The sequence below is a fragment of the Dromiciops gliroides genome, chromosome 2 (assembly GCF_019393635.1).
Source record: "Dromiciops gliroides isolate mDroGli1 chromosome 2, mDroGli1.pri, whole genome shotgun sequence".
Classification (NCBI taxonomy): domain Eukaryota; kingdom Metazoa; phylum Chordata; class Mammalia; order Microbiotheria; family Microbiotheriidae; genus Dromiciops; species Dromiciops gliroides.
This window is the reverse complement of record NC_057862.1, coordinates 193,368,977-193,395,456: the sequence shown is the minus strand read 5'-3', so window position 1 is coordinate 193,395,456 and position 26,480 is coordinate 193,368,977. Positions and strand designations below refer to the sequence as shown.

At 40.1% G+C, this 26,480-nt stretch overlaps 1 protein-coding gene across 1 annotated transcript in view; it reads right to left on the bottom strand.

The window, feature by feature from the left end:
• The window catches only part of CAPN3 (calpain 3), a 73,692-nt gene that overhangs the window by 19,586 nt on the left and 27,626 nt on the right, over nucleotides 1–26,480 (bottom strand). Inside the window, 11 exon segments of the mRNA XM_043987166.1 lie at nucleotides 15–26; nucleotides 728–902; nucleotides 4,560–4,721; nucleotides 5,843–5,920; nucleotides 7,436–7,521; nucleotides 9,896–9,979; nucleotides 14,967–15,107; nucleotides 16,586–16,754; nucleotides 17,494–17,627; nucleotides 21,853–21,971; nucleotides 26,000–26,069. Of these exon segments, the coding sequence (XP_043843101.1) occupies nucleotides 15–26; nucleotides 728–902; nucleotides 4,560–4,721; nucleotides 5,843–5,920; nucleotides 7,436–7,521; nucleotides 9,896–9,979; nucleotides 14,967–15,107; nucleotides 16,586–16,754; nucleotides 17,494–17,627; nucleotides 21,853–21,971; nucleotides 26,000–26,069 (1,230 nt within the window).

The following is a 26,480-nucleotide window of genomic DNA, read 5'->3' as shown; positions in this document are numbered from 1 at the left end:
TCACCACTTCATACCTCTTTTGGCACCTTAAAAAAAAAAGCAGAAAAAAATGTTTAGGCTCCATAATATCAGAACAATCTGGAAAAGAAACACTGGTTGAGCAGAAGATGGTAACTGGGGCAAGAAGACAAATATCCACACCAATCCATTAGCTCTAGTTTTCCGCCTTGGCCTGAAGGATTCATTACAAATCCTCTAAATTGGGGGCAGCTAGATGGAGCTGCGGATAAAGCACTGGCCCTGGATTCAGGAGGACCAGAGTTCAAATCTGGCCTCAGACACTTGACACTTACTAGCTGTGTGACCCTGGGCAAGTCACTTAACTCTCATTGCCCCACAAAAACAAATCCTCTAAATCGGGATTTCTTAATCAGGGATCACAAAATTGTTTTTGGTTTTGTCTTCACATTTTCAGAACTATTTGATTACAATTGATTTCCTTTGTAATTCTATGTATTTTATTTTATACATTTAAAAACCTTATTCTGAAAACCATAGGCTTCACCAGACTGTAAAAGGAAGTTAAGAACCTCTGCTCTAATTTAATGGCTCAGGTATCCAGGGCAGCCAATAGACCCCGGGGAGTAAGAAAATAGGGATCCCTCTGGAAACCTCCCAAGGATTAAGTCATTAAAAAGCCCAATCTCTGGTAAGGACGTGTGATTCCAGTCAGTGGTCCTTGGGCTAAAGATGATAAAGTTAGGGAGTGAGCAGGGCCAGTCTGTACCTCATAGATGGCAAAACCAATGGTAAAGAGGTTGGCTCCCAATTTCCGATCCTTCCTCCTATTCTTTTGCATCAGGGCCACTAGGAAGCTGCAGACGACCTCATTGTCTTCGGGGTCATCATCTTCTTCCAGTAGCTTCAGGCGATACTGAGGATTGGTCCAAAAAGTGTCTGTGCTCCCCCAAAAGAAAACACTTGTTAAAGTCTGTGATCTGGAAAAAGTCCAGGGCAATGAAGCAAGGGAATGACTGGCTTGGCTGTCTTGGTGGAGACACAGAGTTCCCTCCTTCTCAGAGGGATCCAAGAAAGGGATGACCACCCCTAGAAGACTTTCTAGAATTTTCCTAGCCTAGAAGTAGCCTGTCCTTGCTTGAAGTTGGAACAGCCCTGCCTACTAGTCTGGCTTACTATTTCCCATTTTCATGCCTCATCAGTAGATCCTAGCTGAGTTATAATGTGCTGTATTTTTTTCATACCACTTTGTACAAAGCAAGGAATGTAAGAACAGAATTAAATTGACCCACAGCTAGGGAATCTTGCCATATACCTGAATGACTCTGTGGAAGGAGAGTTTGTCAGTGAGGGCACAATTGAATCCAGTGTATGGATTATGTGTAACCTCAGTTTGGTTGACTAAGAAAGCCAAACACTAATGGAGGACAACTAAAATGGTTTTATATCTATGGTTCAATGATGGCCCATCAATAATGGAAAAATCACTCGACTTTGAAACTTGGCTTAAAGTCCACTACAAACTAGCTGTATAACCTTATGCAAGTGATTTAACCTTGATGAACATTGTAAATAGGGATCTAACCCCAACCTAGAAGGTTGCTCAGTCCAGTGACCTAGGAACATGGGAATTGACACAGCCTAATGGAATCAGAGTATATTTTAGGTGGAGAGCTTCAGGTCACTAGGTGGTGCAGTGGATAGAGTGCTGGGTCTGAAGTTAGTAAATTCAATCTGACCTCAGACGCTTCTATAACTGGGCAAGTCACTTGACTTCTCTTTGCCTCGGGTTTCCTTATTTGTAAATGAGGAAATAACTAGCACCTACCTCCAGGGTTGTTGTGAGGATCAATGAGATTAATGTTTGTAAAACACACTAGCACAGTTCCTGGCACATAGTAGGCACTTAAATGCTTGGTCCCTTCCCTTTCCCCAGCAAGATCGTGACAGATAAGTATGAATTAATGGAACTGAAATAGTTTACCCTAAAGAACAGAAAATGTGGAGCTGAGGGTAGAAATTTTCAAAGTACTTTACATACAAGTCTCATTTTATCCTCACAATAATCCAAGGACCATAAGTACTGTTATTGCCCTCATTTTACTGATGAGGAGAACTCAGGTAGACAGAGGCAAAATAATTTGCACAGGTCATACAGCTAATAGTGACTGAGTCAAGATAAGAGTAGACCTTAAAGTCCTAAGAGGATGAGAACTTATTCTGCAGAGGCAGCTAGATGATACGGTAGGTCAGGGAAAGTAGTTCGAATCCTGTCAAAATACTTGGTAATTGTATGTGAAAGTCAACTAAACCTCCAATATGCATTAAGTTTTCCTCATCTGGTGCAGAATGGACATAACAAGGCCTTTGTGAGGATCAAACGAGACGTAATATAAAGTTCTTTGTATTTTTTTTTTTCAGGGCAATGGGGGTTAAGTGACGTTGCCCAGGGTCAGGGTACAAGCTAGTAATGTGTCAAGTGTCTGAGGTCAGATTTGAACTCAAGGTCCTCATCCTGAATCCAAGAAATGGCGCCTTTATCCACTGCGCCCACCTAGCTGCCCCCCAATAAAGATCTTTTGTATGAACCTCTCCAAGGGACTATATAAATGTTCTTATTAGTGTTATTGTTGGCTTAAGAGGGAAGAACTTAGAGACATTATGTGAAATTGGGGGACAGGGCAAAGGAAGATTTAGGCAACTTGATATAAAGAGAAATTTCCTAACAACGATGAGCCGTGCACTTCTTAGAGTTGCAAAGACTTGGAAACAGAGTAGATGTTTATTGATTGGGAAAATGGCTCAGCGTATTGATGATACATGAATACTGCAAGAAGCAATGACTATGACGAATACTGAGAAGTATTGAAAGACTTATGTAACCAATGCAAAGAAACCCAAGTGGAACCCAGAGAAACAATTGTACATGACTGATGATTTAAATGGGAAGAACAACAAGAGAAACTGAATATTCTAATACTGCCTAATACTAATACTGACACTACATATTTTCTCTTGTTCCTGGAATTTGTTCCCTTTTCCCCTAACCATGGAAAGTTTCCTGGAAGGTGAATTAGTGGAGTTAGGATGATGGGAATAATTGTATTTAATGTTTTCAAAGTGCTTTCATACATTATTCCTTCTGATCCTCACAATAGCTACTATGATCATTTCCTTTTCAAAGCTAAGGAAACTGAGGCTTACAGACATTAAATGATTTGCCTATCTGTGTTCATGTACCAATTGTCAGAAAATAGGATTTGAACCAAGCCCTCACCTGGGAGCAGCTAGGTGGCATAGTGGATAGACAGCTGGGCTTGAGTCAGGAGGACCTGAGTTCAAAATTTGGCCTCAGATACGTACTAGCTGTGTGACCCTGGGCAAGTCACTTCACCCTATTTGCCTCAATTTCCTCATCTGGAAAATGAACTCGGAGAAGGAAATTGACAAAACAACTCCAGTATCTTTGCCAAAGAAAATCCAAATACAGTTATGAGGGGCAGACTAGGTGGCATTGTAGATAAAGCACTGGCCTTGGATTCAGGAGGACCTGAGTTCAAATCCGGCCTCAGACACTTAACACTTACTAGCTGTGTGACACCTGGGCAAGTCACCTTAACCCTCATTGCCCCACAAAACAAAACCAAAAAAAAAAGCGTACATTAAATTCTCCCAAATAGGGTTATGAAGAGTCAGACAATGACTGATTGAGTAAATAACAACTTATCTGACTCCCAAATACAGGGATCTTTCTATGTATCAATATTGTCTCTCAATACATCTTGATGGGGCAGATAGAGTTCAACATTAACATGGTACAGAGAATCATCATTATCTCAATAATAGCTAGCATATTTTATAACACTTTGAAGGTTTGCAAAGCATTGTAAAATACTTCATAATCTTATTTGTTCCCTCACAGAAACCATATTGAAATACAGTTAACATCTCCATTTTACATATGGGGAAACTGAGGTCCAGAGGTTAAGTGACTTGACCAGGTTCACACAGCTAATAAATATTTGAGTCAGGATTTGAATTCAGGTCTTTCTGACTCCAGGTCCACACCCTATCTATTTGTCCACCTGATTGCTTACAGAGATCTAGAACTGGAAAGGATTTTAGATGCCTTGTAAATCAATACCTTCATGTTGTTGTTATTTGGTCATTTCAGTCATGTCTGACTTTGTGACCCCATCTGGAGTTTTCTTGGCAAAGATACTGAAGTAGTTTGCCATTTCCTTCTCCAGCTCATTTTACAGATAAGACTTAAGACTTTAAAGCTACTCTTATCTGGCCTCAGTCACTCACATTTTACAGATGAGAAAACTGAAACAAAGAGGCTTAGGTGGACTTGCCCAGGGTCACACATCTAGTAAATGTTTGAGGCCACATTTGAACTCAGATCCTCCTGACTCCAGGGCCGGTTGCTCTAATCCACTACCCCACCCAGCTCCCCCCAAGTGCTTTCCGCTGTAGCATACTGATATTTCTAACAGTAACTGGGCTCTCATCTCTGTGCTCATAACCCCCCCCAGCAGAGCTAAACAGTCAGTCCTACATGAGAAGGAAACTCTACTCCTGACAGTTTCTTTCCTCACCTGGAAAGTTGGCCGGCAGCCTCCAGCGAGCATCCCCGCACCCAGCGGCCCTCATTCACAGACACAGTCCAAGTCTGGAGCTGTCAGATTCCAGGGGCATCAGCTGTGAGGTTGCAGATCTCAAGCTTTGTGAAGTGATACATGAAATCTTCGTAGGACATCCTTCGAGGTTGAGAGTAGAGAAAGGAAGGTTATAAGGGGTGGTGAGGAAAGAAGGTTGATGGAGGAGCAAGGCTCTGAGGTGAGTGCATCTTTTCTTTTCTTTCTTTCTTTCTTTTTTTTTTTTTTTTTTTGCAGGGTATGAGGGTTAAGTGATTTGCCCAGGGTCACACAGCTAGTAAGTGTCAAGTGTCTGAGGCTGGATTTGAACTCAGGTCCTCCTGACTCCAGGGCTGGTGCTTTATCCACTGTGCCACCTAGCTGCCCCGAGTGCATCTTTTCTTAATAGTATTTATTTTTTCCAATTACATGTAAAGAAAAATTTTTACATTCATTTTTTTAAAAATAAAAATTGAGTTCCAAATTTTCTCCCTCCTTCCTTCCTCCCTAAGATGGTAAGCAATTTGATATAGGATATGTATATACAATTATGTAAAACATATTTCCATATTAGGTCATGTTGTGAAAGAAGAAACAGAACAAAAGAAAAAAAAACTATGAAAGAATAAAGTGAAAAAAGTATGGTTCTAATCTGCATTCCAGACTCCATAGTTAGTTCTCTGGATGTGCTTAGCATTTTCCATCACAAGTCCTTTGGAATTGTCTTGGATCATTGTATTGCTGAGATGAGTTGATCATTGCACAATGTTGCTGTTGCTGTATAATGATTTCAAATGATTATAAATCTTGCCCAAGAGAATACAAGCAGTCCTGGAGTGAGTGATATTCATGCCAGATCATCATCTGAGTGCATCCTCTCCCTCCAACATCTTCATGTACAAACACACCCTCTGTGTATGAGAGGGCAGCAATGGACTTGAGGATGTCATCTCAGCTCTGTTTACATCCCAGGGAGAGTAGTGGGTCTATCCCTGGTGCTCTGAAAACAGCGTGAGACTCAGTGATTAGTGTTAACTGGCAGTTTGTCCTTGAAGCCTTGTCCTAGTCCTATCCCTGGCTTTGAGGAAAATGTGGTGCAGGGGCCCAGACTGGCTGGAACCAAAGGTTCCTACTATCAATGGTCTCTGAATTGGGGCTTGAGACCTGAGGATCTCATTCTGGGTTCTGTCTTGGGATTTTGGGCCAAAGTCCAAGGTGGCTATGGCCTTGTGGCCTAGACTTACCAGAACTCTCCATCCTCTGTCACCTGGTGCTGCAAGCGAGATTTCTCCTCTTTGTCAATCAGGATCCAGTCCTTCCAGCTGGAGAGCAGACATTTGGTATCACATAATAAGGAAGACAATTTCAGAGGTAGTACCACTGCATCCTGGCAAATCCAAACCACCTAGAGCCAACAAGGGTCCAGAAGTGGCCAAGCTGCCTCAAATCCCTCCCACCATTGAATTTCAGAGGTGAAAAACGTCTAGTCTAATGAATTCTTTTTTTTTTTTTTTTGGTGGGGCAATGAGGGTTAAGTGACTTGCCCAGGGTCACACAGCTAGTGTCAAGTGTCTGAGGCTGGATTTGAACTCAGGTCCTCCTGAATCCAGGGCCAGTGCTTTATCCACTGTGCCACCTAGCTGCCCCCTAGTCCATTGCATTCTTGAACAAGAATCCTTGCTGCCACAATTCCAAGTGGTCCACCACATGGAGCAGATGGGTGGACCTGGAGTTAGGAAGATCTAAGTTCAAATCTGGCCTCAGCCTTTTATTAGCTGTGTGACCCTAGTCTGCCTCAGTTTCCTCAACTGTAAAATGGGGATAATAATAGCACCTCCCTCCCAGTGTTCTTGTGAGGATTAAATGGGATTATACTTGTAGATAATCATATGATTTTGGTTAGTTTTGTTATTGATGTGGCTGATTATGTTGATAGTTTTCCTAATTTTGAACCAGCCCTGCATTGCTGGTATAAATCCCACCTGGTCATAGTGTATTATCCTAGTGATGAATTGATGTAATCTCCTTGCTAATATTTTATTTAAGATTTTTGCATCAATATTCATCAGGGAAATTGGTCTACATTTTTCTTTCTCTGTTTAGGTATCAACACCATATTTATGTCATAAAAGGAATTTGGTAGGACTCCTTCTTCACCTATTTTTCCAGATAATTTGTATAGTATTTGACATTAATTGTTCTCTTTAAATGTTTGGTAGAATTCACTTGTAAACCCATCTGGTCCTGGAGATTTTTTCTTAGGAAGTTCATTGATGGCTTGTTCAATTTCTTTTTCTAAAATGGGCTTATTTAAGGATTTTATTTCCTCTTCTCTTAATCTGGACAGTTTATATTTTTGTAAATATTCATCCATTTCATTTAGATTGTCAAATTTATTGGCATATAGTGGTACAAAATAGCTCCTAATTATTGCTTTGATTTCCACTCCATTGGTGGTGAATTCACCTTTTTCATTTTTGATTACTGGTAATTTGGTTTTCTTTCTCTCTTTATCAAATTAACCAAAGGTTTATCTATTTTATTGATTTTTCATAAAAGCAGCTCTTAGTTTTACTTGTTAATTCTATAGTTTTCTTACTTTCAATTTTATTATGGGATTATACTTGTAAAGTGTTTAGCACAGTGCCTGCCTGGCACATAGTAGTTGCTTAATAAATAATTATTGACTGACTGAAAGTAACTATTTCATTTTGGTGCTCCAGCCCTTAGCACAGTGCTTGGCACATAGTAGGTGCTTAATAAAATCTTATTAACTGTTCCCCACCCCCACCTGCCCCTGGAGTCTCCCTCCCTTCTTGGAGTCTCTGTCTACTTACCCATCACTCCAGGAGCCATTCCATTCCACCTGACCCCAGGGGTTCCGCAGCCTCACCAACTTCACCTTCTCTCCTTTGAATGTTGTCTTGGGCAAAGAAACAATCAAAGAATTTCTTGAATTTATGAAGTGTCCAAGAGGTACCAGGCACTAAGCAAGAAACAAGCTCCCAAGATCTGACCGTCTGTTTGGAAAGGAGTTTGCCCTTCTGCCCCTCCCAAAAGTCGGGATGGTACTTGCCTAAGGTGCTCTAGACAAAAATTGAAGATGGGCCTGAATTATAACCTTTGAGGTAACCCGGTGACAAGAAGACAGTCTAGAGTTAGAACGTCTGGGTTTGGGCCCAGCTCTTTTACTTGTAAATGGTGAAACCTCAACAAGTCACAAACCCCTCTAAACCGGTTTCTTTATCCATAAAACAGGGTGTGATAGTACTTGTACAATCTACGTCATAGAATAGCTGTAGGACCAAATAGTAGAGTGTATATAAATGTGTGATATTATTACTCTCCTTCAGGATATCAGGGTTTGGAAGGAAGCTGACAGAGTAACAGTGGCTTTGTGAGTGTGGGAAGGAAGGTCACCATTTTTCAATCTGATATGAAGTAATTCTCCACCCCCACAATTTCTTTTTTCTAAATAAGTTTTTTTATTGATAGCTTTTGCTTTCATGTTGCCTAAATTTCCTACTATATTTGTCACACCCCAGAGAGCCATCCTTTATAACAAATTTTTTTTAAAAAGAGGAAGAGAAAAAAATCAATAAATGCAATTAATACATTGAAAAAAATCTGACAATATATGCAATTTTCCATGCCTGTGGATCCCTCACCTCTGCAAAGGAGTAGAAGGTGGTATCTTAAAAGTAATTTTCTAAGACCTTTCTCCCAAAGAAAAGAAAGAGGGAAAAGGACACATATGTACCTATGGGATCTTTTTTGCAGTGTCAAAGAGCTAGGTGGTGCCCATCAACTTGGAAATGGTTTAAATAAATTGTAGTATATGAATGTAATGGAATATTATTATGCTGTAAAGAAATGGTTTAAATGGATGGTTTCTGAGAAACCTGGTAAGACATTATGAACTAATGGAGAGCAAAGTGAGCAGAATCAGAACAAGTTATACAATAACAATAACATGATAAAGACAAATTACTTTGAAAGGTTCAAGAACCCTGATCAGCTAGGTCGCATGGTGGATAGAGCACTGGCCCTGCAGTTCAGGAGGACCTGAGTTCAAATTTGAACCTCAGACATTTTACTAGCTGTGTGACCCTGGACAAGTCACAACCCCCATTGCCTCCAACAAACAAATACACACAAAAAAATTAAAAAACAAAGAAGAAAAAGAGGGAATTCTGATCAGTGTGAAGGAACAAGCACATCTCCAAAGGACTGGTGATCAATTATGACTATCCACTTCTTTTTTTGTTTGTTTGTTTGTTTTTAGGGCAATGAGGATTAAGTGACTTGCCAGGGTCACACAACTAGTAGGTGTCAAGTGTCATGAAGGCCAAATTTTGAACTCAGGTCCTCCTGAATCCAGGGCCGGTGCTTTATCCATTGCACCACCTAGCTGCCCCATGATGCTATCCACTTCTTGACAAAGAAGTGATGGATATTTAAGATGGAGATGGCACATTTGTTTGTTGAATTGGATCCTGTGTTTGCTCAAGTAGAACATTTATTGCAGGTTTTTATCCTTTTCCTTTCCAGTTGGTGTGATGGAGAAAATAAACACTCTTTTTATTTATTTTATTTTTTGGAGCGGGCAATGAGGATTAAGTGACTTGCCCAGGGTCACACAGCTAGTAAGTGTTAAGTCTCTGAGGCCGGATTTGAACTAAGGTCCTCCTGAATCTAGGGCCAGTGCTTAACCCCACTGTTGCCACCTAGCTGCCCCAAAAGAAACCACTTATTAATTCAAAAATAAAATAAAATTCAGTAAAACAATTTATTTATAAGTGAACTTTCTAGGCTGGATTCCCCTTCCATAAAGTAGTTGCCCCACAATGCCTCCATTCCTTAGGGGGAACTCATTGTCATGACAACTGAGCATCCTCTGCAGATACCCCAGGCATAGGCAATTCTGGTCCTGACTTTTCATCTCACATTTTTGGTGGGAAGGTGACTCAGTACTTATCCTTCCAACCCCAGTTTTTCTCAGCACTGACTGGAAGTCTATAGCGGGCTAGTAGTTAACAGGAGCAGTAGATGGTGTGTTAGACTTGGAGTCAGTAAGACCTGAGTTCAAATCCTGCCTCAGACACTTAATAGCTATGTGATGCTAGGCAAGTACCTTTTCAAGCTCAGTTTTCTCATCTGTAAAATGGGGATAATAATAGCACTTACCTCATAGGATCGTTGTGAGGATCAGATGAAACAGCATGGAAAAGGATTTAGCAAATCTTAAAGTACTATAGAAATGTTAGTTGTCATTGTTGTCATTATTCTATACTTACCTCCTCTAGGCCAGTGACAGAATATGCATGACCTTTTACCAACCCACAGGCCATTCGGGTCTCATACTGCACTGGAACAATTGTCTGTGGAGGTCAAACCAGACAGGCTGTCAGTGACAACATCAGGAGCTGTCCAGGAAGTTCTCACATACTTTCTCCCACCTGACCCACGGGTTAGCAGCCTCCCTCCAGACAGGGAAGAACAACAAGCCCATCAGGAGGACCTCAGGTCTGGACTCTAGGAACTCTTTTGAGGGGACCTGCAGAACCCTTATGGGTGTCCAGGCACTATTTCTCTTTACCTATCCCACTTCTTCCATGGCCTTTATTCTGAGATTTCCCTATCCCCTGGGACAGGGGAATAGAGAAAGGGACTGGACTTGTGATTTCACCAGTATAGGGGTATCCCAGAGGTAGAAACTCCCTCTACCTATGTAGGTTGATTTTTTTTTTTTTTGCAAATTACAGTTTTAGTTGCCTAAGGCACTGAGAGGTTATGATTTGCCAAGGGTCATACAACCAGGATACGGGCAGCTAGATGGCACAGTAGATAGAGCACTGGCTCTGGAGTCAAGAGGACCTGAGTTCAAATCTCACTTCAGACACTTACTAGCTGTGTGACTCTGGGCAAGTCACTTAACCCCAAAATGTCTTAAACATTCGGGACCATCTCCAGTCATCCTGATGTATATCTTGCTCAGATGGCTCTTGGGGAGAGAGTGAGATTGGGGACCTTGCACAGCCCTCCCTCACTTAAAACCAATTCAGTGCAAGTCATGACATCACTTCCCGATGTCATGGTCTTCTTTGAGAATCAAGGACAAACAATAACAACAACCAGGATGTCAGAAGTGGGACTTTCTGACTTTGAAGCCAATGATCTATCCATTACCATTTCCCTGATCTGTCTAAATATTTCGTCTTTTCTAAAAAGGGAAAATTAAGCAAAGACTTAAACTTCTTATTGAGGGCCCTGGCAGAAGACACATGGATTCTGGCAACTGATTGGTGTTGCAGATAGAGCACTGGCTTTGCTATCAGGAAGACCCAAGTTCAAATCTTTTCTCAGACACTTATTAACTGTGTGACCCTGGCCAGCTTATAACCTCTCTTTGTCTTAGTTTCCTGCTCTGTAAAATGGAGTTAATAATAGCACCTACCTCTCAGACACGTGGTGAGGATGAAAGGAGATAAGGGAACAAGCATTGATTAAGTGCCTACCATGTGGCAGGCACTGGGCTAAACACCTTTACAAATATCTTGATACAGCAACCATATGAGATAGATGCTATGGTCCCCATTTACAGTTGAAGAAACTGAGGTAGATGGAGATTAAATGACTTGCCCAAGGTCACACAGCTAGTAAGTGTCTGAGGTGAGATTTGAACTTAGTCCTCCCAACTTCAGGGCCAGTGCTCTATCCACTGCGCCACCTTGCTGCCCAAGAGCTATTGGTACTACATTTGTTTTAATAAAATGATTCTGGTAAGATGCTTTCTTTCTCTATTTTTGAGAATAATTTGTGAAGTATGGGTACTAATTGATCTTTAGAAGTTAGAAAGAATTTGTCTATGAATCGACCCGGACCAGGAGCGCTTTTCTTTGGTAGTTCCTTTACAGCTAGTTCAATTTCCTTTTCTGAAATTGGCTCATTTAAGATGTCTATATATGTTTATGTACACACACATATACACACAAACATACATATATGCCTACCACATATAGGCTGCTAAATGGTATAGTGAATAGAATGCCAGGCCTGGTGTCAGGAAGACCCAAGTTCAAATCTAACCTCATACACTTATCAACTGAGTGACCCTGGGCAAGTCATTTAACCCTATTTGCCTCAGTTTTCTCATCTGTAAAATAAGCTAGAGAAAGAAATGGCAGAGTGGCATTGGCAGAGAGGATTTCCTCACTGGGAAGTCCCCACACCGATGAGATCACAGGGGTGTGTGTGTGTGTCTACTGGGTGCTAGGCACTGTGCTAAACAAAGTAAGAAAACTTGCTTATCCAGGATATGGTAGTGGGTATTGTCGTTCATGTACTGTCTGGACTAAGTGGCTTCTGAGGTCTCTAACCACTCCTAGATTTTGTGATTGTAACTGTTCGTCAGAAAGGAAGAATGATGGTGGCTTGGTTCCTCCTTCTCCACCCCCAGGGCAGCAGGTTCACCATTCCAGGGTAATTATAAAAGTAGCAGCCTAAGCGCTGCTCTCCTTCCCCATCCTCTCCCCTCCCCACAGCCTGACTTTGTCAGCATTTCAGCCCCACCAGAGCTCTCAGATCCAAGAAATGTTGCAAGAATCCCAGGAGCCCTTCCCCAGGAAGGGTGGAGATCATGCACTGTCATGCTGGGGAAGAGCCATGACTGGCACTGCTACATTTATTACATAAAGGAGAGTTGTACACAAAACCCAGTGAGCGAATCACTGATGCTCTCTTAGCATCCATGATCCCAGCTCCTTCCTAGTCTCCTGATAACACAAGTATCAATCAGCTCCTTCATTCTGATGGGAAGACCCCTGGCTCTAAAGTCATAGAACCTTGGTTTCAATTCCCCTTTTGATGCTTATGACCTGTGTGACCTTGGGAAAATCATTTCACTTCTCTGGGCCTCAGTTTCCTCATTTGTAAAATGAGGGGTTGGATTAGATGACCTCCGAGGTGCCTTTCAGTTCAAAATCTATGATTCTTTGGTCCCAAGGCTCTCTCTCCCAGGGCAAGACTATGGCAACGGCAGCAGAAAAAATATGGATCAGCACAGTATTTCTTTCTTTCTTTCTTTCTTTCTTTCTTTCTTTCTTTCTTTCTTTCTTTCTTTCTTTCTTTCTTTCTTTCTTTCTTTCTTTCTTCCTTCCTTCCTTCCTTCCTTCCTTCCTTCCTTCCTTCCTTCCTTCCTTCCTTCCTTTCTTTCTTTCTTTCTTTCTTTCTTTCTTTCTTTCTTTCTTTCTTTCTTTCTTTCTTTCTTTCTTTCTTTCTTTCAGGCAATTGGGGTTAAGAGACTTGCCCAGGGTCACACAGCTAGTAAGTGTTAAGTGTCTGAGGCCATATTTGAATTCAGGTCCTCCTGACTCCAGGGCCGGTGCTCTATCCACTGCGCCACCTAGTTTCCCCCACAGTATTTCTTGAACATGAGCCCTCCCCTGATCCATACTTTTCATGGCTCCCGTCCCCACAGGCCACAGACAAATGCTAAGGCTTGGACCCCTTGGGGAGATGGAGAAGATGAGAGGTTCTCTCATTTTTTCCTTTCTCCAATTCATGGGATGAGAAAGGAGGCACATCTGTGAAAGGCTGAAGCAAATGGAATTTAATTGTTCAGAAGTAGATGGTAGTTTTACCAGTAAACTTTGAGCAGAGCCTGGGAGCTAGGTGCTATCTGTAGACAGTGCAGTAGACTGAATTCTCCTGATTTTAACCTCCCTGAGTCTCAGTTTCCTCTCCTATAAAGTAAGAGGGTTGGGCTATAAGGCCTCTGTATTCCCTTCCAGCTCTAAATCGATAATTCTATGATATCCCCACTGTGAGGAAGAGAGATGAAAATATCTCTTTCTTTCAAGGATTCTTTTTTTTTTTTTTGATGGGCAATGAGGGTTGAGTGACTTGCCCAAGGTCACATAGCTAGTACGTGTCAAGTGTCTGAGGCCGGATTCAAACTCAGGACCTCCCGAATCCAGGGCTAAAATCTCTCTTTGTAATTGTGCTTGTTTTATAAATAATGTTGAAACTTTCTGGGATTCACTATCTGAAAGGGTCACCAAAGAAAAACTCTTCTGGGGGGAAGTAACGACACTCTGCCTTTCTTTAGAGCCTTAGAAATGTCATGGAATCATGAATATTCCAGAAGGGATAGAGAGAATATGATGATAATAATAATATATTTATATATAATATTCTTCAATACTTAATTTACTATTTAAATATTTTAAAATATCTTAAGAAATAAAAATATAATAGATGATAATATAAAACAGATTTAATATTTTATATTATAATAGAATATATTCTATATGATGTTATAATAATAAAAATATCAAAACATCAAAACTTAACTACAAACTTATAAAAGAAGTAATTTCTTATTTATAAGGGAATTCCAATTTATAATTATATGATTATAATTCCAATTTAGAAGGGAATAGTCTCAGAGAGGTTGAGTGATTTGCCACACCACTAGTAAGTGTCAGAAGTAGTACTCAACCCTTGAACTCCGGCATTCTTTCCATTCTTTCCCGCTTCCTTTCCATCTAATCCCATCCCTCTTCTAGTTCCATCTCTTTACTATAGAAAGGAGGAACCTAAGGCCCAAAGGCAGGAAGTAACTCACCCCAAGGTCACACAGTTTAGTAAGTATCAGTGTAAGAATTGAACCCTGGTCTTCCTGACTCCAGAGTAACACTTTTCATCCTGTCATCATGTCTCTCCATCTAGGCCCGCCTTTTCTCTGAAGAAAGGAGGGACCTTATGTTCATCATTACTTTGAAATGACTGAAGATAATAGTCCAGATATATTACTATATCACTAATTGTTATATTTTAATATAATTGGTTTCCTTGATAATCCTATGTATTTTATCTTATATATTTTAAAATGTTATTCCGCTAATAAGGTCCATGACATCTGATTGAGACAGAATAGTATTTTGTCTTTTCCCTGCCCCTCCTACTTTCTGTTTGTTCCACCCTTGAGCACTGGTAGGTAATTGAGAGGTAAAATGGGCTATAATCTAGTATAGATAACAATGTGAAATACTACAATAAAGTTCCAAACTAATGACCTAGAAGCTTTTTTTTTTTCCAGACCTAAAGAGAGGAAATGATTTGCCCAAAGCTGCACCAATAGTTTGTTAGTTATTGGCAGCTGGGATTAGAACCCAGGTATCCCGGCTCCCAGACTAAGGCATTCCTGGTTAAGTCTATTCTAAGGCTCCAAGGCAGTTGTCTGCACAGTTAGTACCATGCAAAGAAAAGGCAGGGAGCTGGGTACCAAGAGGGATCATGTAGACATGAGAATAAGTCAGTACTGTCAAGGCAGAAGGGGTTACTCATCATTTCAGGCATACAAACCCGGGTTGGCCTGTCATCTGTGCCTCTTGGATCTAGGTCTGAATCCCTCAGTTGGGAGTTATCCAAATTCTTCACCATCCTAGCAATCAGCTCCCCCATGCTACAACCAGGAGAAGTCCCATAGGTCATGTTTGTACCATCCTGAGGACAGGGAAAGGAGGGAAATAGGACAGTAAAAGAAGATTGGGGGGAGAGAAGGAGAGGGAAAGAAAAAGGGCAGTAAGGAAAGGAGAAATTCATTTAGGACAGAGGCAAACAGCCAAAGAAAAAGAGGAAAATATAAGCTCTAAGTGGAAGAGAAAAAGATGGAAATAAAGCAATAAAGGAAGAAAATGTAAAGAGAAAAATCCTGTTTTTCCTTGGTATGGGATGGGGCCTTTTGCATTTATTGGTTCCCCCAAACTTGGGGCACTAGATTTGAACTGTACCCATTTAGGTGAATATCAGAGACAAAAGGATGATTAGTCCAGCAATGGTGACTATGAAGAATGCATATTTAAGAGCTATGAAAGGGACTGGAATTTGGCAGAATTCCTTTGTTCAAAAGGGAAGGGGAGGTGAAACTAATAAGTCTTGAGCATACCACGCAGAGAAAGGTATCACCTCCTTCCTTCTTAATTTGGGGTCTATGAACTCCCAAAGAGTTTGATTTCAAGGGGTCTAGGATTTGAATGGGAAAAATATTACATCTTTATTTTCACTGACCTCTAAGTGAAATTGGACATTTCCTTCAATAGAATATAGGCAATATACTATGGTAGCATTAGCAGTACTGGTGACTGTCACCAATAGAAATCACAGATATCTTAATATCACATTACGCTAATTGGAGATATCTCCAAATATCATTTATGCTCATAATTACTTTGGAATTACTGAAGTTATTAGACCTGCCATTAGAGATATTAATGTCACAGATTTGTTTTCTATTTTGATCACTGCTTCAATAGAATTGGCTTTCTTTGTAATCCTTTGTATTTTATGCATCTGAAGACATTATTCTGAGAAGGGAATCAGAAGCCTCATCAAAGGGCCAAAGGGTCTGCAACACAAAAAGTTAAGGTCGTTGGCTTCAGACAGAGTAGTATTCGGTCTTTTCACTGACCCTCCTGCTTTCTCTCTATTTGCCCCATTCCTGAGCGCTGGTAGGTAATTAAGAGGTAGATTGATCTACAGCCTGGGTATAGTAATAGTATGAAGCACCACAATAAAGTCTCAAACTAATGATCTGGAAGCTCCCCCCTCCAACCCCCAGGAGATACATGCTAATATTGCCATGAGAACGTGAGAACTACCCGTTATGAGGTCAACTCTATATCCGCCGCAAGTAGGTATTCTGGAAAACAGTTATGAAAGACTCAGACCTCGAGAATTCTAGGCTGAAGCCCACTTACACTCAAAGTTAGGAGTGTACCTGCCCAGATTCTAAGCTGCAAATAGAATGACCCTGTCATAAGGAATCTTGTGGCTCTCCATCGAACATGGATAGTTCTCGCTTCCCTTGTTAAGTGATTTCTGAATTTACTGTTAACGCTATCATGAGGGAAGGCATCACATGGCTATCCATTTGCCAATGGGCTTGGATGATACTTTGCCCACCTGGACACCCCTGGACTCACATCAATGGAGCAGCCCATGAGGGAACCCCTCTCAATAGCTTTCTTCATGATCTTGTACATGTCTCTGGGAGCATCCTTGATCTCAAAGAACTCTGTCACTCCTCCAGTGAAGTCCTCCATAGCTTCTGTGGTGTTACCACCTTTCAGGGCTTCGTAAGAGCCATGTAGCCTTGGGAAAAACATGAAGGAAAATTTCAAATCACAATGTTCTAGGGCAACGTGTCCCACATGCTTCACCTGAGGTAACCAGCTCTTGGTTCACAAGCTAGAGCCAGGTGGGCTTCTGGCTTCTGATCTCCAGAGACAGTTCCCATTGGTCCAAGCCTGGACCATCATAAAACTGGAAAAAAATTGCTATGGGAATCCACAGGGTAAATAGGTAAAGTCTTTATTTCTATTAGAGAATTTTTAAAACAGAGCTGCTTGCAGCCTGGACAGTCTTTACTTTTAATTTACTTTTATTGATGTTTTTATTGATAGCTTTTGTTTTTAAATCACCTTTATTTCTAAATATATTCTTCTACCCTCCCTATCCCAGATAGTTGTGAAAAAAAACCACAAAAGAAATGCTTTAAGGAAAAAAACAGTTCAGCAAAACTAACACAACAACTAAGTCTGATCGTATATGCAGTGTTTGATATCCATAGTCCCCCACCTCTGCACAAATGAAGGGAGTTATATTTTTCTCTTTTCTTTGAAGCTTGACCACTTATATGATGGCCCTCTCTGAATATTTCATATTTGCATTATCTCCCTCCTTTCTTCTCTCTCTATCTCTCTCTCTCTCTCTTCTCTCTCTCTGACACACACACATGCACACCCCAAAAAGACCTGTGTCATGGGCTCAAAACAGTTTCTACAACCCAGCTCCTCTCTCTAGTACTAGGAATTCAAGAGCATCATCTTACTTTGCATAGGCCTTCTCCAGCAGAGCACTCCAAAATTCATTGCGATGGTTCGATTTGGTGAAGACCAGCTGGTTGTTGTAGGTTGGGAGGCAGTCGTCAATAACCACATCCACCCAGTCTCCATAGCGCCAAAACTGAAAGGAAATATTAATCAATCAATTAATAATCAATCAATCAATATTTATTAGGTACCTACTATATGCCAGGCATTGTCCTAAGTCCTATGGATACAAAAAGAGACAAAAGACAATCCCTTCCCTCAAGGAGCTGGGGAAAGACAACATGTTGACAAATGTATACAAAGCAAGGATAAGTAGGAAATAATTAAAAGAGGGAAGGCACTAGAATTAAAAGGGGTTAAGGAAGGCCTCCTCTGGAACATAGCGTTTTAGATGGGTCTTTAAAGGAAACCAGGGAGGTCAATATTCAGAGAGGAGGAGGAGGGAGAATGTTCCAGGCATAAGGGACAGCCAGAGAAGTTAGTATCAGCCTCAGAGTCCTTGATGAGCAGCACCCCTAGTCCAGCAATCCTAAATTATTTCTAAGCATGATTACTTAGCAGACTCAGATATATTTGTTTTTCCTTGTCCTAGGATTTATGTGAGGCAGCTAGGTAGCTCAATGGATAGGGCTCTGGGCCTGCAGTCATGAAGACCTGAGTTCAACTCTGGCTTCACACACTTACTAGCTGTGTCACCCTGGGAAAGTCACTTAACTTCTATTTGCTTTAATTCACTGAAGGAGGAAATGGCAAACCACTCCAGTATCCTTGCCAAGAAAATTCCATGGACAGTATTGGTGTGCTGTGGTCCATGGGGTCACAAAGAGTTGGACATGACTGAACAAAGATTGCAATCTAAGAGACATTTAACCCTAGCATTTTACACCATGAGACACTGTCTAGAATATTTTCATGTGTCTGTCTGCAGTTCATTCATTTGTTTAACAGAAATACTTATTAAAGCCAATTATGTGCAAAGAACCATGCTGGGCATGTTGGAGATACAAAGAAGCATAGGAGATAGTCCTCACCCTGAAGAAGATTATAATCTAGTTGGAAATACAATAAGTAAACCCATAACTAAGATATAAGGCAGGTGGTGTATATTAAATAGCATATAATTAGTATATACAGCAAGTGTTAATGGAATCAGAGAAAGGAGAAATCCTGAAGTCTGCTAGAGCCAGTTTGAACTGACTCTTAATTGTTAAATTTTCAATATGAGCATTTACATTTTAGAAATCAGAAAATCCTACAAACCAGGGATTGATTTATCATTTTTTGATTGTCTAAACTTAAGAAAGTAATGAAGAAAATGTTAATAATGCAGATTAAACTTAAAAGCATGTTGTATGTACTTTTTTTTTCTAGAGAGCTGGTTGTTAAATATTTACTATCATACACTTAGATCCTTTTCAGTTTAGGGGAGAAAGTTTGGATTAAGAGGTCAAAGACTGGTTATCAGATTCTGATATTGCCCAAATATGAAAGTCAAAGCTAAGTCATTTAGTGAGTAAACAGTTAATTTGTGGTCTCCCAATAGCCAGGTTAATGAGAACTTGAGGTCTGTGAGAGTACATACAACTTTTTTCTTAAAAAAATTCATTCATTCATTCATTTATTTAATTTCAATCTATACTTCTAAAATTTTGAGTTCCAAATTCTTTTCCTTCCTCCCTCCTCTCCCCCACCCACTGAGAAGGCAAGCAATGTGATATCAATTATACATGTGAAATCATGCAAAACATATTTCCATATTAGCCACATTGCCACAGAAGTCACATAGCCTCATAGCCACAGAAAAGCAAGAAAAATAAAGAAAGTGAGAAAACTATACTTCAATTCACCCTTGGAGTTCATCAGTTATTTTTTTGGAGGTGTATAGCATTTTTCATCATGAGTTTCAGAACTGAGTAAACACTACTTTTTTTTTTTTTTTTTTAGTGAGGCAATTGGGGTTAAGTGACTTGCCCAGGGTCACACAGCTAGTAAGTGTCAAGTGTCGGAGGCCGGATTTGAACTCAGGTACTCCTGAATCCAGGGCTGGTGCTTTAACCACTGCGCCATCTAGCTGCCCCTAAACACTACTTTTTGCTTTTTATTTGTATCCCTAGTACTTCTCACAGTGTTTGGCAAATAATAGGTGCTTAATAAATTCTGGTTGACTGACTGAAGAAGTCCCATCATTATAAATCCAACTCACTCAAGAACTCTGATCAATGCAATGAGAGATCCTGAGACCTGAGGATGAAGCATGCTACTACTCACCTCCTGCCAGAGAGGTGATGGTCTTAAGATGCAGGATGAGACACTTTTGGATATGACCAATGAGGGATTTGCTTTGCTTGATTATGCATCTTTGTTACATAGGTTTTCTTTTTCTTCTTATATGAGGGTAGGAATGCAAGGGAGAGAAAATAAATGCTTGCTAATTGAAAACGATCCAAATTTTTAAAAGGAAGTGAATGATATCTACAAAATAAGGGGGTCTTTACACTCGTGGGCCTCAGAGGTTCTTTTCAGCTCTAGACTTATGATGAATCCTCTATGGTTACCTGCCCTCAATAGTCTAGATTTATCTGATGTACCTTGGTGAGATATGGTCACTTCTCACAAATGTGAAAGACTTGCTTTGGCTTAATGGACCAGAAGAGTGATTTATTTACTTATATTTCATATTCATGCTTCATAAAGCATACTTTGCTTGGCAACAAAGACCAATAAAAGCCTTTCAAGTAAGCTGTGAACTTAGCATACACCCAGTTTTAATGTGAAGTGCAAAGACAGCTGCAGGCCCTTCCCTGGGCTCTGTCACATCCATGTGGCCCCCATAGATTCCCCGGAGGGTTAAACACAGTGCTAGGGGTTTGGGAAGATATTTGGGAAGGTCTGCAAGCTTCAACAGAGCCTCAGCAGCTGGACAGGCTAAAATAGACTGACCCGCCATTGCACAGGATATCTCCTTCCTGCTCCATCTGGAACACATGGTGAAGTGGAATTTTCCAACAATAAACAGGGCTAGAGACTGGGCAGAGATGGACACCTGTTCTCCCACCTTCTTCCTCTTTCTACCCTCCCCCTTCCACCAATAGGGAAGGTTTATCCATATCTATTTTCCCTCAGTCTTGTAGCAAAGGCAGGACAAGAATTGTTAGTGCAAGCCCCCTCATTTTAGATAGATAGCAGACAAGTAGATAGATTTATGGATGAATAGATAGATAGACAGACAGACAGATGATAGATAAGCATGTATTTAGTATGACAGATAGGTATAGATAGGCAGATAGATAGGTGTGTGATAGCTAGATAGGGAGGTAGATAGGTAGATGGATAGATGGATAGGTAGATAGATAGCATACAGATAGGTAGATGGATGCATATATAGATAGGAGATAGATAGATGATAGGTAGATAGATAAATAGATTGATGGGTAGATAAATGAATAGGTAGATAGACAAATGGATGGATCCACAGGTAGATAGATAAATAGCAGATAAGTAGATGGATGGATAGGTAGATTAACAAATAGATGGATAGATAGGTTAGCTAAGTAGATAGGTAGATAGATGATAGGCAGATAGATAAATAGATAGGTGGCAGGGATAGCTCGATAGGTATGTAGGTAGATAGGTGGATGGACAGATAGATGATGGAAGTGACCCTAGGTTCTTTGACTTTGATGGATAGATATAGGTAGATAGGTATGTAGGTAGATAAATAGGTAATAGGCAGATAGATAGATAAATAGATGGATAGAGCTAAATAGATAAGTGTGTAGGTAGATAGATGATAGGCAGATAGGTAGATGGATAGATGGATGGATAGAGAGATAGCTAGCTAGGTAGGTAACTAACTAGATGGATAGATTGATAGATCAATAGATCAATAGACAGATAGATGGATGAATGGATGGATGGATGGATGGATGGATGGATGGATGGATGGATGGATAGAGCATATTAAGCAGTTACCATGTGTCAGGATACTTAGTGGTTATGCTAAGTAATGGGGAAAAAGAGATAGATGAGGACATTGAGGTCCAAAGAAGTTAATTGGATTGTCCAGAGTAATGTTGGTGGTAAGCAGCTGAGTCAGGATGTGACCCTAGATTCTTTTTTTTTTTTTTTAGTGAGGCAATTGGGGTTAAATGACTTGCCCAAGGTCACACAGCTAGTAAGTGTTAAGTGTCTGAGGCCGGATTTGAACTCAGGTACTCCTGACTCCAGGGCCAGTGCTCTATCCACTGCGCCATCTAGCTGCCCCGACCCTAGGTTCTTTGACTTCAAATCCAATGATCTTTATGCCTCACTACACTGTCTTCCCCATTTGCCCCTTCCTCAAAGGCCCTGTGTCTTACTTGGAAATGGAAAATCCCAGCATAGTTTTCAGTGAAAGTCTGATCATGGGGGATAACTCGGAAAAGTAGTCGCTCATTCAGGGTCAGGCAGGCAATGGCAGCCAGAAACCAGCAGTCTCCTGAGGGAAAGGAAAAACATAGTGGGTAAGAAGAATAATAACTGGTATTTTTGTGTGGTTTTAAGGTTTGCAAAGTGCTTTAGATATGTTATTATTTCACATGATCCTCAAGACAACCCTGTGAGATACTGTTGAAAGCACTTAGCACAGTCTGGCACATAATAAGCTCAAAAATGTTAGTTATTATTAGTTAGCATTAGTTTCTCTATGTGTAGAGTGTGGCTATAAATACTTGCTCTACTAACCTCATAGGGTTGTTGATGAGGAAAGGGCTTTGTAAAGTGCAAAGCACTATGTAACTGTGAGTGACTATTAGTAATGATCACAATAATTACTATTATTACTGTTCTCATTCTTCTTGTTATTACAGCTCTCATTGTTCTGATCATGTTTACAATGGATTTCAGATAGAAACCATCCTGGGACATTTTGCTGTTCTCCTATATATTCCCCTTTCTGTGTTTTCTTCCTGAGATCAAATAATCTGAAATCTTTCAGTTTGTCCTCATAAATTTTTCTTCTATAACAATTCTCAGATTATTTAACTTGGTACCCTCTACATCCTTGCCAATTTCACTGCATGTTGATCTTGGGCAGTCTGCTCCTTTTCCCCCAAATCTTTTCATGAGCAACAGGATAAGAAGAGACAAGATTGTAATTGGAAGAATGGTATAATTGGAGACAAAAGGCCTGATCCCAACTTTCAGCTATTCCACACTGGTCATTATTTCTTGAAATTGCTATTTTCTTAGTTGAAAAATGAGGATAGGGCAGCTAGGTGGTGCAGTGGATAGAGCACTGGCCCTGGAGTCAGGAGGACCTGAGTTCAAATCCAGTCTCAGACACTTAACACTTACTAGCTGTGTGACCCTGGGCAAGTCACTTACCCCAATTGCCTCACTAAAACAAAAACAAAAACAAAAAAAAAGAAAAATGAGGATAAATATTTATACTACCTACCTCAGAGGTTTATTGAGAGATAATATATATATATATGTGAGTCCGTAGTAAAACATAAGGTACAATATAAATGTAAACTTATTAATAACATCTCTGTTTTGTGTAATGACATTGTTGAGAACCTATTATTATTATTATTATTAATTGTTGTTATTATCAAGGTCATGTTGAAGGTAAATAGGACAACTGGGCCCAAACCCAAATTTTCTAACCACAAATCCAATGATTTTTCCATTATACTATCATTGGCTAAGAGTGGATTTTTAATGGGGCCTTTAGGTTGAAGGAAATGTTATTAAATTATATCCTTTTGAAAAATATGTTTTGGGTATCAATAAATGAGGATTACACAAATAAATACAAGTATAATAATGATACAAATAAATACAAATAAATATTAAGTTATATTACATTTATAGTTATATGATGTTATAATTTCATCACTGATTACAATTTGACTGTAAAGCTGAAGAAAACCTGGAATCAAACTTCATCCAGGTTTAAGGCACAGAAGAAATGACAGTTCAAAAACTGAAGATAATGGCGATTCACTGACATGAAAATACAAAAACCTACCTCGATTAAAAGCTGTTACTGTAAATTAATGTCTAATTCCACAATAGTATACATACTTGAGTTATATTGGAAATAACAGGAATGGTTGAAAATAGTCTAATAATCTTGATAAGGAAATAGATTTCTTAGAAATATATTACTTCTTTTATCAATTTATCAGGCAATTGAAGAATTTGAAGAAACCCCAAATCCTTAGTGCCACCACACAGAGGATGGTAAAACAAGAAATCCTTAGCTGTTATGCCAGCATGAGAAAACCTAATCTTACAAAACAAGAAATTTGAGGATGATGTTTCATATTAGGTTTATAGATTCATGTGCAATATACCGTCCCTTCAAGGTCTGTTGCTGAAGTAAGCCTGATCAGAGTTCCAAGAGACTTATGGAGGGGCAGCTAGGTGGCGCAGTGGATAAAGCACTGGCCTTGGATTCAGGAGTACCTGAGTTCAAACCCGACCTCAGACACTTACTAGCTGTGTGACCCTGGGCAAGTCACTTAACCCTCATTGCCCTGGGGAAAAAAAGCAAACAAACAAAAAGTCATTAGAGACTTATGGAAGCAATTAAGAGTTTTGAGACAGGGGCAGCTAGGTGGTGAAGTGGATAGAGCACTGCCCCTGGATTCAGGAGTACCTAAGTTCAAATCCGGCCTCAGACACTTAACACTTACTAGCTGTGTGACCCTGGGCAAGTCACTTAACCCCAATTGCCTCACTAAAAAAAAAAAAAAAAAAGAAAAAAGTCCTTTAGGGGCAGCTAGGTGGCGCAGTGGATAGAGCACTGGCCCTGGAGTCAGGAGCACCTGAGTTCAAGTCTGACCTCAGACACTTAACACTTACTGGCTGTGTGACCCTGGGCAAGTCACTTAACCCCAATTGCCTCACTAAAAAAAAACCAAACACACACAAAAAAGAGTTTTGAGACAATTGCTACATTTTAAATGTGACAAACTGTTATATGCTAGAGATATATAACTCATATAATTTTTGGACAAACACAATTTATCAGATTATAGCTAGAAAATAAACACTTGATTATTCATTACTGCAGATGTTTGCAGGGTTTGTTGTAGAGACAAAGCAGGACTGAAGACAAAAATTTAAGAGGAGACATAGATATCAGAACTGTATCATCTAAATTTGAAGCTGGAAGTGATGGATAATACATTTGCTGTTGAAGAATAAGTCTAGCTGAGCAGAGGAACAGTTTGGAAGCAGAGAATCAGAGAAATACCTCCATGCATTGACTTGTTTAGCTGAGATGTCAGTTGGGGTAGCAGCCCCTTACATGTAGGATGCATTTAGAGTTGAGAGGGACATTTTTCAGAAAGAGAGGGACATTTTTCAGAAGAGGAAACTGAGGTCAAGAGAGATTGATTGATTTACCCAAGGTAACAAAAGTGGTAAGTATCAGAAGAGGGTTTTGGAACATTATTCTATAACTCTAAATCTGGTGCTCTTTTTCCTACACATTCTAAAATGATTCTTCATTTGCAAAAATTACCCCATTGGGTTATTTTAAAGAAAGAGCCCTTCTAAAGCATTTAAAGTACAATTTAAAATATGATCAGAAAAACTTAACCTGTCCATCTCCTTTTCAGGAATGTGTGTGTCGTGTAAAATGAGGTATACCTTCTAGATAGGAATTGTGGCACAGTGAACAGAGTGCTGGACTTAAAGTAAGGAGATGGGTGGGTGTCTCACCTTAGGCATTTATTAGCTATCTGACAATGGATCTTTTTAGGCCTCAGTTTTCTCCTCTATGGAATGGAGATAATTATAACACTTACCTATCTATGTTGTGAGAATCAAATGAAATAATGTCTATAGAGTGCTTTATAAACCTTAAAGCACTATATAGTAGTCAGTTCTTTTTGTTATTATTGAGAGGTAATGTGGTGTACCAAATATCTAGGTAGTTCTAGGTTCAAGTCCCACCTGTCATACATATTGGCTGAGGGACCATGGGTAAATCACTTTTCTTCTCAGTGCTTTAGGCACCTCTCTAAGCCCATAAATTGCAGAGAAGGTGCTGGCTTGCATCCTGTATAGGGACTTTCTCTATGCCAATGAAACCACAGATCTATTCTCTATCCCTTCCCTATCATTTTTTTCCTGTGTTACAGAGCAACATGCTCATAAATAGAAAATCAAAAGCAAAGAGATGGAAAATCTGTACCTTCAGGTGAATGAATGTGAAAATCACTGACATGAGAAGAATTTGCCTCTAAAATTGGATAAAATGGCATCAAAAGTCAATCATTCCAGGGCAACTAGGTGGAATCAGTAGGTCCTGAGTTCAAATTCAGTCTCAGACACTTCTGAATTGTGTGACCCTGGGCAAGTCACTTAATCCCCATTGCCTCCAAAAAATAAAATAAAATAAAAGGAAAAGAAAAGAAAAGAAAAGAAAAGAAAAGGCAGTCATTTCCTCCTGGCACTTTCTGGCCCTCTCTTGGCCACAACATAATAGAGCACTGGTCAATTTCCTACCTAAATCTCCTTGGCAGATGTCAGTTCTGTTGGCTCCACCAATGATAAACCTGGGATTCTCGCAGATTTCCTGTGAGGGGGAAAAATGACACAAATCAGTAGGAAGCAACTTGGCCCCTCTTAAATTTGGGGGATGTGGCCTAGCAGCTACATCCACGTGTTTCTCTATTCCCTCTAAAATCAAATATAAACTCCTTGGTCCAGCATTAAAAGCGTATCATAACCAGCTCCCATCTTACCTTCCTGGCCTCATTATACGTTATTGTTCTTCCCATACTCTTTGGTTCACTCATACTGGCCTTCTTTCTGTTCCTCATACACAACACTCCAATACCCTTTCCTGCTCCCACTGTCCCCCATCTCTAGGATGTGATCTCAATGCTCATCAATCCTTAATGCTACTTCTTAGAATCCCTAATTTGCTTCAGAACCCAATTCAAGCATTTCCTTCTACATGAAGTCTTTCTTGATTCTCCCCTTA